This window comes from Agelaius phoeniceus, chromosome 26 (assembly GCF_051311805.1).
Source record: "Agelaius phoeniceus isolate bAgePho1 chromosome 26, bAgePho1.hap1, whole genome shotgun sequence".
In the NCBI taxonomy this organism is placed as follows: domain Eukaryota; kingdom Metazoa; phylum Chordata; class Aves; order Passeriformes; family Icteridae; genus Agelaius; species Agelaius phoeniceus.
In genome coordinates this window covers 4,943,803-4,956,587 of record NC_135290.1, presented here as the reverse complement: position 1 = coordinate 4,956,587, position 12,785 = coordinate 4,943,803, and the positions used below count along the sequence as shown (strand labels likewise).

The 12,785-nt window shown below is 63.2% G+C and overlaps 1 protein-coding gene across 2 annotated transcripts; it reads left to right on the top strand.

The window, feature by feature from the left end:
* The first annotated feature begins 206 nt into the window (after positions 1 to 206).
* On the top strand, positions 207 to 11,833 carry ARHGAP27 (Rho GTPase activating protein 27). 2 transcript variants are annotated; one of them, XM_054649709.2, is made up of 16 exons: positions 207 to 462; positions 706 to 1,444; positions 4,541 to 4,966; positions 6,036 to 6,251; positions 6,582 to 6,692; positions 6,785 to 6,852; positions 6,948 to 7,035; positions 8,455 to 8,559; positions 8,947 to 9,045; positions 9,118 to 9,208; positions 9,322 to 9,441; positions 9,904 to 10,002; positions 10,283 to 10,360; positions 10,502 to 10,636; positions 10,997 to 11,102; positions 11,211 to 11,833. In XM_054649709.2, the coding sequence occupies exons 2-16, from the start codon at positions 725 to 727 to the stop codon at positions 11,386 to 11,388; spliced, it is 2,640 nt and encodes an 879-aa protein (XP_054505684.2). In that variant the 5' UTR covers positions 207 to 462; positions 706 to 724; the 3' UTR covers positions 11,389 to 11,833. The 2 variants fall into 2 exon arrangements, with proteins under 2 accessions (XP_054505684.2, XP_077046997.1); XM_077190882.1 differs by lacking the exons at positions 207 to 462; positions 706 to 1,444 and adding an exon at positions 2,902 to 3,075.
* The last annotated feature ends 952 nt before the right edge of the window (positions 11,834 to 12,785 follow it).

Sequence of the window (12,785 nt, the reverse complement as noted above, 5' to 3'; positions counted from 1 at the left end):
TTGTTTTCCCCACCACTCATGTGCTTGGAGGACTTGGGATGTGCCCACCAACACAGCAGAACTCCCAGGGGTGCACGGGGACAAAAACCAGGGCAGGGCAGCTCCCATGGGGCCCCCCTAATGGGGTCCCCATCCCACTGCCCAGGGAGGCCGTGCCAGATCCGGCAGCAGCGCAGATCCCGGCAGCAGCGGGGCTGGGCCCTTCCTGCAGCAGGAACCTCCCGAGGAGCCGTTTCCTCGTCGGGCGGCAGCGGGTCCCCTCCGCCACCGTCCCGTCCCGCCCGCCGAGGGGACAGGACGCGCCCAGCACCCCGAGCAGCAGCGGGGGCCGGGCACCCACCCGCCGCGGAGCCCGGCCCCGTCTCTCGTCGAGGCGGCGGCGGAAACCGGGCGAGTCGGGACCGGCCCGGCGCGGGCACGAGCGGCACCGAGGGCGCGCCCCCGCCCCAGCGCCGGCCGCAGGTGAGAGCGGGGCTCGGGGACCGGGAGCTCGGTGGCTTTGGGGCACGGTGGCTTTGGGGTCTCGGGCATGGTGGCAGGGATGGTGGCGGTGACCCCAGGGTGTTCCAGCAGGTTCGGGCAGGTTGCGAACCCGCTGAGTAGGGCGGCAGCTCAGCGGGGACCCCGAGGGAGCTGAGTTGGGGGGTGCTCGGCCCAGGAGGGGTTGGGCGCTGCCGTCACCTTCCCCTGCCCCGTGTCCCGCAGGCGGAGGCGCGGGGAGGCCATGGAGGCGGCGGAGCCGGCGGAGGAGGCGCTGGTGCTGGTGGAGTACGGCTTCGAGTACCGCGCCAAGGACGGCACCTTGGTCTCCATCAAACCCAACGAGCGCTATGTGCTGCTCAAACGCACCAACCCGCACTGGTGGCACGTCCGCAGGAGCGGGGACGCCCGGCCCTTCTACATCCCGGCCCAGTACGTGAAGGAGCTGCCACCCATCGCTGCCCCGGCCCCGCTTGACCCCCCGCCATCGGGACATGCTGCGACAGAGCCGGCCGTGCTCGTCCCTCAGCCCCCGCCAGCCTACGAGTATCGGTTCATCGGCGCCGCCGAGCCGGGGGAGCCGGCAGGAGGGTGCCCGGTGCCCAGGAGGGACTCGATGCTCCAGAGGGATTCGGTGCCCAGGAATGTCTCGGTGCCCAGGAGGGACTCGGTGCCCAGGAGGGACTCGGTGCCCAGGAGGGAGTCACCACCATCACTCAGCTCTTTTCGGGTCCTCCCGGGGCTGACCCCGCACCCGGGCGAGCCTGTGAGACCTTCGCACTCCCTGGATGACCTGGCGCGGGTGACACCGGCACCTCGCAGTGCCACTGCTGCCATGGGGGCACGCGGGGACCCCCCAGGACACGCTCGGCCGCTCGGGAAGAGCCGCTCCGAGACCCTCTGCGCCTCCGGCAAGGACAGGGACATGGCCAGGAGGTGGCCGGGGGCCGGCCCCACGGCTCAGGTACGGTGACACCCCCGCTGCTGTCCCCAGAAGCTGCGCTGGGAGGGGGGTTAGCGGGTAGGGGTGTTGAGAGTCGCCCCCTCGGCTGATTCAGTGGCCGTGTCCCCCCACCATGACCCTGTGACTCCCAGCACAGAGTGGGGTGACACCCCGGCCCCACAGCCACTGCTGGGACTCCCCATGTCTGCCCACCGAGCTGACCCCATGGGACGAACCTGCAGGTGACCCCACCATAAGGGCTTGCCAGAATTAACCATTCCGGAGGTGTGAGGGACTCCCCACACAGGGTCACCCCCGCACACCCTCCACCCTCAGCCCCTGGCCCGTGCCTCAGTTCCCCCACCTTCATGGGCACCCCCGGGCTCTCTCAGCCCCCTACTCTGCAGAACCCCGTGGTCTCTGGGGGGTTTTGCAGTGATCCCTCAGGTTCCCGGAGCGTTCCGGGGTGAGAGGAGGCAGAAAGGGTTAACAGGGAAGCGCGGCAGCTCCTCCCTGCCGGGGCGGGAGCCTCACCTGGGCGCAGCACCCATTGACCGAGGTGTGTGCTGGGTGCTCCCCGGCACAGGCCAGCGCCCGACATCCCAAACCCCCGCTCACCCCACACCAGTAAGTAGCAAAGGGCTCTGCCCAGCACCCCCTGGGCTGCACCTCCCCGAAGGGAGCACCCAAGGGTGGGGGTCCCCGCCGGCCACCAAGGTGGGCCGGGGTACACAGGGTGAGGCAGTGCCGGCAGAGCGGTGGGGCCCACGACCTTGTCCACTCCTCACTTGTCCCCAGCACCTCACTTCGGAGTGACCCTGGGCACCTGGAGCACCCCGAGCCTGGGTGTCCCCCACTTCCAGGGGGGCTGGAGGGATTGTGCACCTGGGGGAGTTGCTGGAGGAAATGGGGTATTGGTGGTGGGGGGCTGTGGCTTACACCCCATTGTCCACCCCATTTCACCTCATTTTCACCCCATTTTATAGCTTGTGCCCCTAACTGTGCCCTTTGCACACCCAAAGCCACTGAGCCCCCTCTGGGGGTGACCCAGCATAGTCCCCAACCCCAGTGCCAGCATGGGAACATTCCCCTTCCCTGCCCAAATCCAACCAGTGCCAAAACTGTCTGGCATCAGGCATGGCAGGACCACAGTGGCCTCGGTCCTGCCACCATCTGCACCCGATGGGATGGGATGGGACAGGATGGGATGATCCCAGTGTTGTGGGAATGCAGCAGCTCCAGATCAGCTTCCATTTGAGCAGTGTGGCACCAGATGGGCCACCCAAAATCATCCCAGTGCAATTCCTGCTCAGCATCACCCTGGAGCAGCTCCTGCTCCGGTGGCCTTGGCTTTGCCAGAGTGGGTGATGAGTGGCAGGTTGTGGGTGACGGGTGACAACAACCCCAAGGGGAGCCAGTTCCGCCCTGGGCGTCTCTTCCGCTCCTCGAGCCCCGGCAGGAAGCGCGGTGGGTGCAGGGCCCGGCTCAGGGCGCCAGCAGCAGCACCGGAGCCTTGTGCTGTCCCACAGCTGTCCCCACCCTGGTGTCCCCACGGCTGTCCCCACCCTGGTGTCACCGCCATGGGTGACCAGGCGCCAGGGGGGTCGCGGCAGGCCTGGAGCAGGGCACGGCAGCTGCTGCACATGGGGAAGGTAGGCAGCACCCAAGGGTGCTCCCAGCGGGGGACAGGGGGGTGTTTTGGGGTCACCCCTTGCCAGGCGCCCCCTCGGCTTTCCCTGGGGGTTTATGGGTGCTGGAGGGTGCCACAATGCCCATCCCAAAGTGGGGAGGGGGCACCCAGTCCCCCCCAGGGGTGAGAAACCCCCAGGGATGCATCCATAGGGGACAGAGAGGTGCTGGGGGGGCTCGGTGCCAGGGATGCCCCATTGCCACCCCCATGTCCCTTGTCCCCAGGAGGAGGGCAGACCCCCTGGTAGTTTCTGGCCCTGCTCACCAAGGTGGGGGGGTCGTGGGGTGATAGCGGGGGACAAGGGGTGTCATCAAGCTGCTGTCCCACTTTGATCCAGGGTGTCCCCAAGGACAGTGCACTGACTGTCACCTCCCTCGGGGTGATGGGCAGGGCTGGCTGCAGTTGGGACCTTTGTCCCCGCAGCCATTAGTGAGAGACTTAGACTGTAAAGCTGGGGAGATCAAAGGGTGACAGGAGGGGGTTCCCTGCTGGCAGCACCCTCCTGGTCCCAGGGGACACATCCCCCTGCCCTGGCGTCCCCATGGGTGGGGTCAGACAGGCTGGTGCTGGGGGTGCTATTTTGGGATGTGGTGATGGGACTGTCTGGTTCAGCATCCGGCTCTGGGCAAGAGGCTGGGGCTGTGGGTGCTGGAAATGTCCCAGGGTGCAGGTGATGAGTGCTGGGGTGCAAGCGTGGGTGAGAGGGGTGTGAGTGTTGGGGTGCTGGGGAGGTGGGCACAGAGGCTGGGGGTGCAGGGGATGAGCAGGTTGGAGGTGTTGGGACCACAGATGTCAGTGCAGAGATTGTGGGTGTTCATGGTTTGGGTGTCAGTGCTGTGGCTGCTGTGGAGAGCAGGTGATGCAGGTACCAGTGATGTGGGTGCTGCATGAGTGGGTACCAGGAACACAGGTGTTGATGATGTGGGTGACATGGGTGCTAGTGATGGAGGTGCTGATGATGTGGATGCTGATGATACAGGTACTGATGAGGCAGTGACACGGGTACCAGTGCTGCAGTGCTGCTGCAGTGCTGCTGCAGTGCTGCTGCAGTGCTGCATGCAGTGGGTCATGCAGGTGCCAGTGGCATGGTGCTGGTTGTGAGGGTGCTGCCAGCAGCAGGTGACAGAGGTGCTGGCACTGGGGACCTTGATGTCCCTCCATGTGCTCATCCCTGTGCCAGTGGGTGCTCCCTGCCCCACTCTGGGTGCGCGGGTGCCACTTTCCACTTCCTGGCTTCCCATCACTGGCACCTCCTGCTCCACACTTTTGGGGGCCCAGGTCACTTTTGGTGACCCAGCAGCCAGGGCAGGATCCAGCCCCTCGGTGCCTCACCCATTGCCACCCGGACACCACAGTGGGGACACCCCAGGAATGCCATCCCAGGAATGCCATCCCAGCTCAGTAGTGGCACATCCGTGTTCCCCCAGGCACGCAAGGAGTCAGAGGAGACACCTGATCCCATCTACCTCAACATCCAGGAGCTGCGGGCAGAGGCCGCCGCCAGCTCTGGCCCAGAGGAGCCCAGCGGCTCCGTGTCGGACTGGGAAACCCACACGGACACGGACAGTGGACATTTGTTTTATTACAACCCCGTGACGGGCGAGACCACGTGGGATTGTCCCTTCGGGCAGGCGGCCGATGGAGTGAGTCCCGCCGCCTCTCCCGCCTCCTCGCTCGCACACAGCCCGGAGCTTCCCGAGTGGGAACAGCACGTGGACCAAGGAAGCGGACAGACTTTTTTCTATAATTCGGTGACAGGTGAGACGTCGTGGGACCCCCCCAGTGCAGGAGACACGGGCAGCCCCTGGGAGAGGCTCCCTGGGGGGACGCGGTACAGTCCCATGGAGCAGAGGGTGAGCACCCGGCGAGGCGCGGGGAAAGCTTGGGGTGGGGGCGGAGACAGGGATGGGAGTGGGGAAGGGGATGGGGATGGGATTGGAGATGGAAAAGGGATGGGATTGGAGATGGAAATGGGATGGGATTGGAGACAGGGACGGGAATGGAGACATGGAAAAGGGATGGGATAGGAGATGGAAATGGGATGGGATGGGATTGGAGATGGAAAACGGATGGGAATGGAGACGGAAAAGGGATAGGATTGGAGACAGGGATGGGATTGGAGATGGAAAAGAGATGGGAGTGGAGACAGGGATGGGAATGGAGATGGAAAGGGGATGGGTTTGGAGACAGGGATGTGTTTGGAGACAGGAATGGGATTGGAGACAGGGATGGGATCGGAGACATGGATAGGAATGGAGATGGAAATGGGACGGGAATGGAGACAGGGATGGGAATGGAGATGGAAATCCTGGCAGGCATGGGATGAAAAAGGAGACAGAGACTGGGACTGAGAAAGGTGTGGGAGATGCAATGGAGATGGAGATGGAAACAGATGGAGACAAATGGGAATGGAGACAGGTGAAGGTGGACATGGGTATGGATACAGGGGTGTAGGAAAGGATGAGAATGCAGATGGAAACAGCGATGGGATGAAAATGGAGGCAGAGCTGAAGATTGAGAAAGGATGGGAGATGAAATGGAGATGAATTGGGAAATAAAGATGGAGATGGGGAATGAAGATGGAGATGGGAACAGATACAGGGATGTAGAAAGGGAGGGGAATGGAGATGGAAACAGGGATGGGATGGAGATGAAGACGGATGAAGTTGGAGATGGGAGACAGAGATGGGAATGAAGATGAAGGTGCAGATGAAGATGGAGAACAGAATGGATACTGGGATTGAGTTGGAGATAGAAACAGAAATGGGAATGGAGATGGAGACAGGGATTGAGATGGAGATGGGAATGGAGACAGAGATGGGAATGGAGATGATGGAGATGGGGCAGCACCCACCTGGGTGACACGCAGAGATGGACATCTCTTGGTTGGGCACAAGTTTTTGAACTTTCTCTTCTTTCCAGCCACCCACTCCAGAAACGGATTATCCCGACCTGTCTCCAGATGAGCTGGAATGTTATCCTGAGGAAGACTATTCACCCGTGGGCTCCTATGACCAGGGGGCCTCTCTGTGCCTGTCCCCGAGGCGCTCTGAGGAGCTGGGGTCATCCCCAGGCTGGTATGGGCACGGCCACCCCGAGGGACTTGTGTTCTACCCTGAGCACTTCGCCCCTGACACGGTACGGGATAGGGATGGGAATAGGGACTGGGGCAGGGTTGGGGATGGGGATGGGGACAGGGAAAGGGACAGGAAATGGAAGAGGGATGAACACAGGGATAGGAACTGTGATGGAGACAGGGATGGGTTATGGACAATGGCAGGGACAGCAATGGGGATGGGGACAGGATGAGGGACAGATGCAGACAGGGGTGACTGCCAGGGATAACCATCTTCACAAGCCCACAGAGCTGGGGCTGCAGGGGCTCTGGGGATGCCATGGGTGCACAGCCCAGCCTCCTCGTGGCAGGGGCACCTCAGGCTTCACCTGACCCCTCCCTGCCCTGCCCAGGTGCCCTCGGGCGGCTGCCACAAGCGGGCCAGCAGCGGCTCCAGCCAGGACAGCGGGCTCTCCGCCTGGCACGGCGCCGTGTCACCAGCACCAGGCAGCAGGGAGGAGAAGGTGAGCACCCAGGGAGGGACACCCAGCCTGCCCTCACCCCAGCACCAGGGATGGCAAGGGCCAAATTTGACACCCCCACCTTCACTTTCCAGTTTAAAAGCCTCGAAAAAGCCGGGGTGCTCAACCGGACCAAGACAGTGGACAGAGGGAAGCGGCTCCGGTAAGAACATCCCGGTGTCCCCTGCCACTGGAGACACGAGTCCAGCAGGGAAAGGGGCTGTGCTACCCCTGTGTGACCCCTGCTCCCCTCCCCAGGAAGAACTGGAGCTGCTCCTGGACAGTGCTGGAAGGGGGAATCCTCACCTTCTTCAAGGACTCCAAGCACTCAGCTGCCAGTGCCTTGGTAAGAGCCCCAGTGGCCTTGGGGCAGGGCAGCTCCTGTGGGGTGGGACCAGTGTCCATAGGAGAGGGCCAGTACCCATGGGACAGGCCAGCACCCATGGGACAGGACCAGCACTCATGGGACAGGCCAGCACTCATGGGACAGGACCAGCACCCATGGAACAAAGACAGCACCCATGGGACAGGCCAGCACTCATGGGACTGGCCAGCACCCGTGGAACAAAGCCAGCACCCATGGGACAGGGCCAGCACCCATGGGACAGGTCCAGCACCCATGGGACAGGCCAGCACTCATGGGACTGGACAAGGACTCACAGGACTTGGCCAATGTGTGTAGGATAGGGGCAGCACCCACAGGGAACATGGCACTGGCCTCACCTCTGGGGTGGGAGTTCAGGGCTCTGTCTAGGGGGTGCAGAGGCTCTTGGGGCAGGGGGACCATGGCCAGCACCCACAGAATGGAGCCAGCAGGATAGGACCAGCATCCTTAGGACAGGGCAAGGATCCACAGGATGGAGTCGAAGCTGCAGGATGGGACCAGCACCCATAGGCTGAGGCCAACATCCAGGGGACAGGGCCAGCATCTAAAAAATAAGACCCCCAGCACTGTGGGGGGGAATCAGCACTTGAAGGATGGGACCAGGACCCACAGGCCAGGGCAGGTGCCCTGCACAGGGACCCCAGCACAGGGACCCCAGCTCACCCCCCAGCACACCCACACTCCCTGCAGGGGTGACAGTGTCGGAGCACCCGGAGCTGGTGGGAGCCAGCAGGAGGAAGCAGAGCCGGCCCCTGCCCCCCTCCCTGGGTCCAGCTCCCCCCCCCCCCCCCCCCCCCCCCCGGCAGTGCCCAGCAGCTGCCACCGGATGCAGAAGTTGCCGTGGGTCTTGCAACAACACCCTGTGGTGACAGCAACGGCGGGGAGGAAGACAGGAAGACAGCTGGGGAGACGGTGCTGGCCTCACCTTGGGGGTTCAGGGCTCTGTCTGGGGGTGCAGAGGCTCCTGGGGCAGGGGGACCGTGGCCAAAGCACCCCAAAACCCAGGGCATGGGGAGAAGCAGTGGGTGTGATGCTCTCCCCATGCAAAATCCTCCTCCTTGGGAGCAGCCACCCTCTCCATTCCTGCAATGAATCCCTCCCTCACTGAGAGGGACCCCAAGGCTGGAGCCCCCCCGGGGTCCCTGAGGAGGGCTAGGAATGTCCCTCGAGGTGATGGCAGCTCTAGGACCTGCCTGTCCCCAAGCTGGTGGCCATGACCCTCGCCCCACCCATGTTCTAGTCCTGCAGAGACCATAGGAGGGGACAGAGGGGTCCCACAAAGGACATCTGAGGAGGGCAGCCCACATCCCCCAGCAGCATGTGTTCCGGTGTCCCTGTCCCCTCTGGGCAGGTGCCACCCTCATCCCCTTGTCCCCACAGAGGCACCCCAGCACCCTGACCACCCCCGAGCACACGGTGAAGCTGCGTGGGGCCACCCTCACCTGGGCTGGCAGGGACAAGTCCAGCAAGAAGAATGTCCTGGAGGTGAGCAGGTGACAGCAGGAGGGACACTGGTCACACCCCAGGGTCCACACGCGGCCCACAGGGCAATGCCACACCTGCCCAGTTCATCCTAGCAGGGGATGGAAGTGGGGACACTGGGGACGCGCCAGGGTGGGCGTACAGGGACTGGCACTGCCGGTCACTGTCCCCGGTCACTGTCCCCGTTCTGATGGGCACAGAGACGCCACCAAGGGACATCCTGGCTCCCAGAGGGGCTTTGCACGAGGAGCAGCCGCTCCAGCTCCCCGCAGACGGCACCGTTTGGTGTCATCGCAGCTGGCGCCGGGCTCAGCCACATCCTGGTTCCCAAATCCGGCTGGTGGCGGCAGCCCCGTGCCCTTTCCCTGACCTCTGCCTGTTGGTCGGCAGCTGAGGACGCGGGAGGGCTCGGAATTCCTCATCCAGCATGACTCGGAGCAGATCATCACCGCCTGGCACAAGGCCATCGCCGACAGCATCGGCCGGAGGGTGAGCGGGGCCCCCGATCCCCCGCGGCCGCCCTGGGGCCGGGCCCGGCGTCTCACGGTGCCGCTTCCGTAGGGCTCCGACATCTCCGGAGAGGAAGAGGCCGAAATTCGGGCTGAATTCGGCTCCCGGGAGAAGCTGGGGGGCGGCGAGGAGCGGAGGGCAGGTGAGCACCGGCACCGGGATGGGCACGGGGGGCCCGGCAATGCCACCCACCCTGCGGGTCCCGGGGTGGGGGGACCCTGGGGACGGGGCTGACGTGTCCCATGTCCCCGGCAGCGGCCGGACAGGCGACGGGCATTGCCGAGAGTGACACCAACCGAGTCCGGAACAAACTCCGCAAGTTCCTGCAGAGGCGGCCGACGCTGCAGTCCCTGCGGGAGAGGGGCTACATCAAGGGTGGGTGTGGCAGGCGGGATCTGGGGGTGCTGGCACGGGGCTGGATCGAGGATACGTGCTGGGATGAAGGCAAATCCAGAGTGCGATGGGGTGTCGGGATAGGGCCTGTCAAGGACGGGTGCTGGAATGGGACTGAGTCCCTCGGGGTGTCTGCAGGCTGGAGGGTGGGAGGGGACAGGGATGGAGCTGGGACAGCCAGGGATGGAGTTGGGACAGCCAAGGGGGGAGCTGGGACAGCCAGGGATGGAGTTGGGACAGCCAAGGGGGGAGCTGGGACACCGGGTTGAGTGACCAAGCCCAAGCCTGACCCAGTATCTTGGTGATGGGCTTGGGCATGTCCCATCACCTCCAGCCACCCTGGTGGGACACTGCTATGGGAACAAGACCCTCTGTCCCCAGCCCTATCCCCCACTAGCCTCCTGGTGTCCCCTGGCCGTGCTCATGTCCCCGCTGTGTTCCTAGACCAGGTTTTTGGCTGCTCACTGCTGGCGCTGTGCGAGCGGGAGCGAGGGACGGTGCCACGCTTCGTCCTGCAGTGCATCTGGACCGTGGAAAGGAGAGGTACAGGGGACAGGGACAGCCTGGGACAATGGTATGGGGACATGGGGACAGATCCAGGGACAGCCTATATGGGATGTTTGGGTTTTTCTTGGAAGCCTTGGCTGCTGTGAGCACCAACGCAGCTGTACTGGTCACTGTCACCATGTGCCACCTGGCTGTGGGCATCCTCCAGGGGACAGCAGGGACACATGGGGACCCAGAGTTCCCTCAAGAGTACCTAATGTCCCATCCCAGCGTGGATTGTTTAACTGGGAGCTTTCCCCCATCTCCATCTGCCCAGGTCTGGACATTGATGGGCTGTACCGGGTCAGTGGCAACCTGGCCACCATCCAGAAACTGCGCTACAAGGTGGAGCACGGTACGGTCACCTGCAGTGACAGTGGGGGACAATGGGGTATCATCCCCCTTCAGGAGCAGAGGGACAGGGGAGGGGGCAGCCAGGGACCACCCACCCATCTCTGGGGCTCTGGACACAGCTGAGATGCTGCCTCACCCCCAGACGAGCAGCTGGACCTGGATGACGGGCGCTGGGAGGACATCCACGTTGTCACCGGGGCACTGAAGCTCTTCCTGCGGGAGCTGCCAGAGCCACTCGTCCCCTTCAGCCACTTCGACAAGTTCATCGCTGCCATCAGTGAGGGGACAGGGACAGGGGATGGGATGGGATGGGATGGGATGATGGGATGATGAGATGGGGAGGGGGTTGGGATAGGTATGGGATGGGGACAAGGACGAGGTTGAAACGGGATGGGATGGGATGGGATGGGAACTGGGATCGAATGGAGATGGGATGGGGAAGGGTATAAGGATGGGGTTGGGGACAGGAATGAGATAGAAAAGGGATGGGAATGGAGACAGGAACTGGGGCGGGGGGGATGATGGAGATGGGGATTAGGATGGGGACAAGGATGGGATGAGGATGGGAATGGAGGTGGGGACAGGGATGCTGTGACTGCTGGAGCCAGCACCCCACCGTGCCCTCCCTCCCTGGCAGAGATCCAGGACCTGTCCCTGCGGGGCCACTGCATCCAGGAGCTGGTGCTGTCCCTGCCACCCGCCCACCATGACACCATGAAGGTCCTTTTCCGCCACCTCTGCAGGTGACACCCCCTTGTTCCCCCAAACCCAACCCAGTGCAGGAAGGCAGAACACGACTGGGGACAGCCTCGGGGTCAGGGCCATGCTGGTGACACTCCCCTGTCCCACAGGGTGGTGGAGCACAAGGAGGAGAACCGCATGTCGGTGCAGAGCGTCGCCATCGTCTTCGGCCCCACGCTGCTGCGGCCAGCCAGCGAGGAGGGCAACATGGCCATGCACATGGTCTTCCAGAACCAGGTGGTGGAGCACATCCTCAACCACTATGGATACATCTTCCCTGATGGATAAACCCTGGGGACATGTGTGGGGATGAGCCTGGCAGTGGGGACTTGATGGAGCAGCGTCTCCAGGAAGGACTTGGCGAGCCTGGCAGTGGGGACTTGATGGAGCAGCATCTCCAGGAAGGACTTGGCCATGTGTCACCTCGGTGGTGGCTCCATGGAGGGCAGCATGGTGACCCGGCTCAAGGGTGGGGCACCTGGGGGGTCCTCCTTGGCCACCCCGTCCCACTGGGGCCGGATGGGGGGGGCTGAGCCCCAGGGGGTGTGTGGGAGGGTCCCCGTGGTCAGTGGAGCCCTGCAGTGCCCCCCTGGAGCCAGCGTTCCCGGGTGGAGCAGGGAGGGTCCGGCGGGCAGGGCCTGCTGGGCGGTGGCACCGGCGGGTGGGCAGGGAGGGGCCAGGCAGTGCCATGGCTGCAGCCCCTGCCCCATCCCAAATAAAGAGCCCATGCAGACACAGGGGTCAGGTGTTGCTGGCAGGACAAGGGGACATCCCAGGGATGTGGGTGGCACAACAGGGGCTCAGTGCTCCTTGGTTCCTGGTGACTCTTGGGGACACTACATGGCCTTCATACCCCATGAGGATGAGGGGACCTGGGACACCACTCCTGGCTGGTGTCACCAAGCAATGTGTCACCACCAATGTCACCACAGACAGTGAGACGCGATGAGAGCCACATGGTCATGGGACATGAGTTCCCATCACCCAGAGTCACCTCCTGGGGTGGGGGCACTTTGGGTCATGATGGTGACGAGCTGGGACACAACCAGGACTGGATGGGACACAAAAAGGATGGCAAGGGACATGACTGAAAGTGCTATGGGACATCATGGGGACAATATAGGGCATGGCACGGACACAAGGAGGAGGTGTGGAGACATGGGACACATGTCCCATGCTTTGACACACAGCAAGGACAGCACATGGCAGCACTTGGGGACACAGGGATGGCTGGGGTACAGAGGGGACACTTGGGAACACAACAAGGGCACTTTGGGGTGTGGTGGGGAGGTAAAGGGGCCAAGGCTGAACTGCAATGGAGACACTTTGGGACAGAGACACTTTGGGGTGCAGTGGGGTCATTTTGGGGCACAAGGATTTTCAGGACACAAAGGAAAACCTGCTCAGGAATGCAGGGATGGTGATTTGGGACACAATGGGGACAATTTGGGATGCAACTGGGACATAAGGGGACACAACTGGGAACAGGAAAGGGACTGTGTGGAATGCAGGGGGGGAATTTGGGGGCGCAAGGGGATACTTTGGGGGACAAGACAATGCTTTAGGGTGCAGCAGAGGCACTTTGGGACAGAACGGAGCCACACTGGAGCACAAGGAGGTACTTTGTGACAAGAGGGGATTCTTCAGGGGCGCTGTGGGAGTGCTTTGGGACATTTTGGGACACT

What these genes read in the sequence shown, in the direction of transcription:
- ARHGAP27 (XM_054649709.2), top strand. Translation starts at nt 725, where the DNA reads ATGGAGGCGGCGGAGCCGGCGGAGGAGGCGCTGGTGCTGGTGGAGTAC. An exon ending in ACAGTCCCATGGAGCAGAGG is followed by an intron (nt 4,967 to 6,035) that starts GTGAGCACCCGG and finishes TCTTCTTTCCAG; the next exon opens with CCACCCACTCCAGAAACGGA. An exon ending in CAGGCAGCAGGGAGGAGAAG is followed by an intron (nt 6,693 to 6,784) that starts GTGAGCACCCAG and finishes TTCACTTTCCAG; the next exon opens with TTTAAAAGCCTCGAAAAAGC.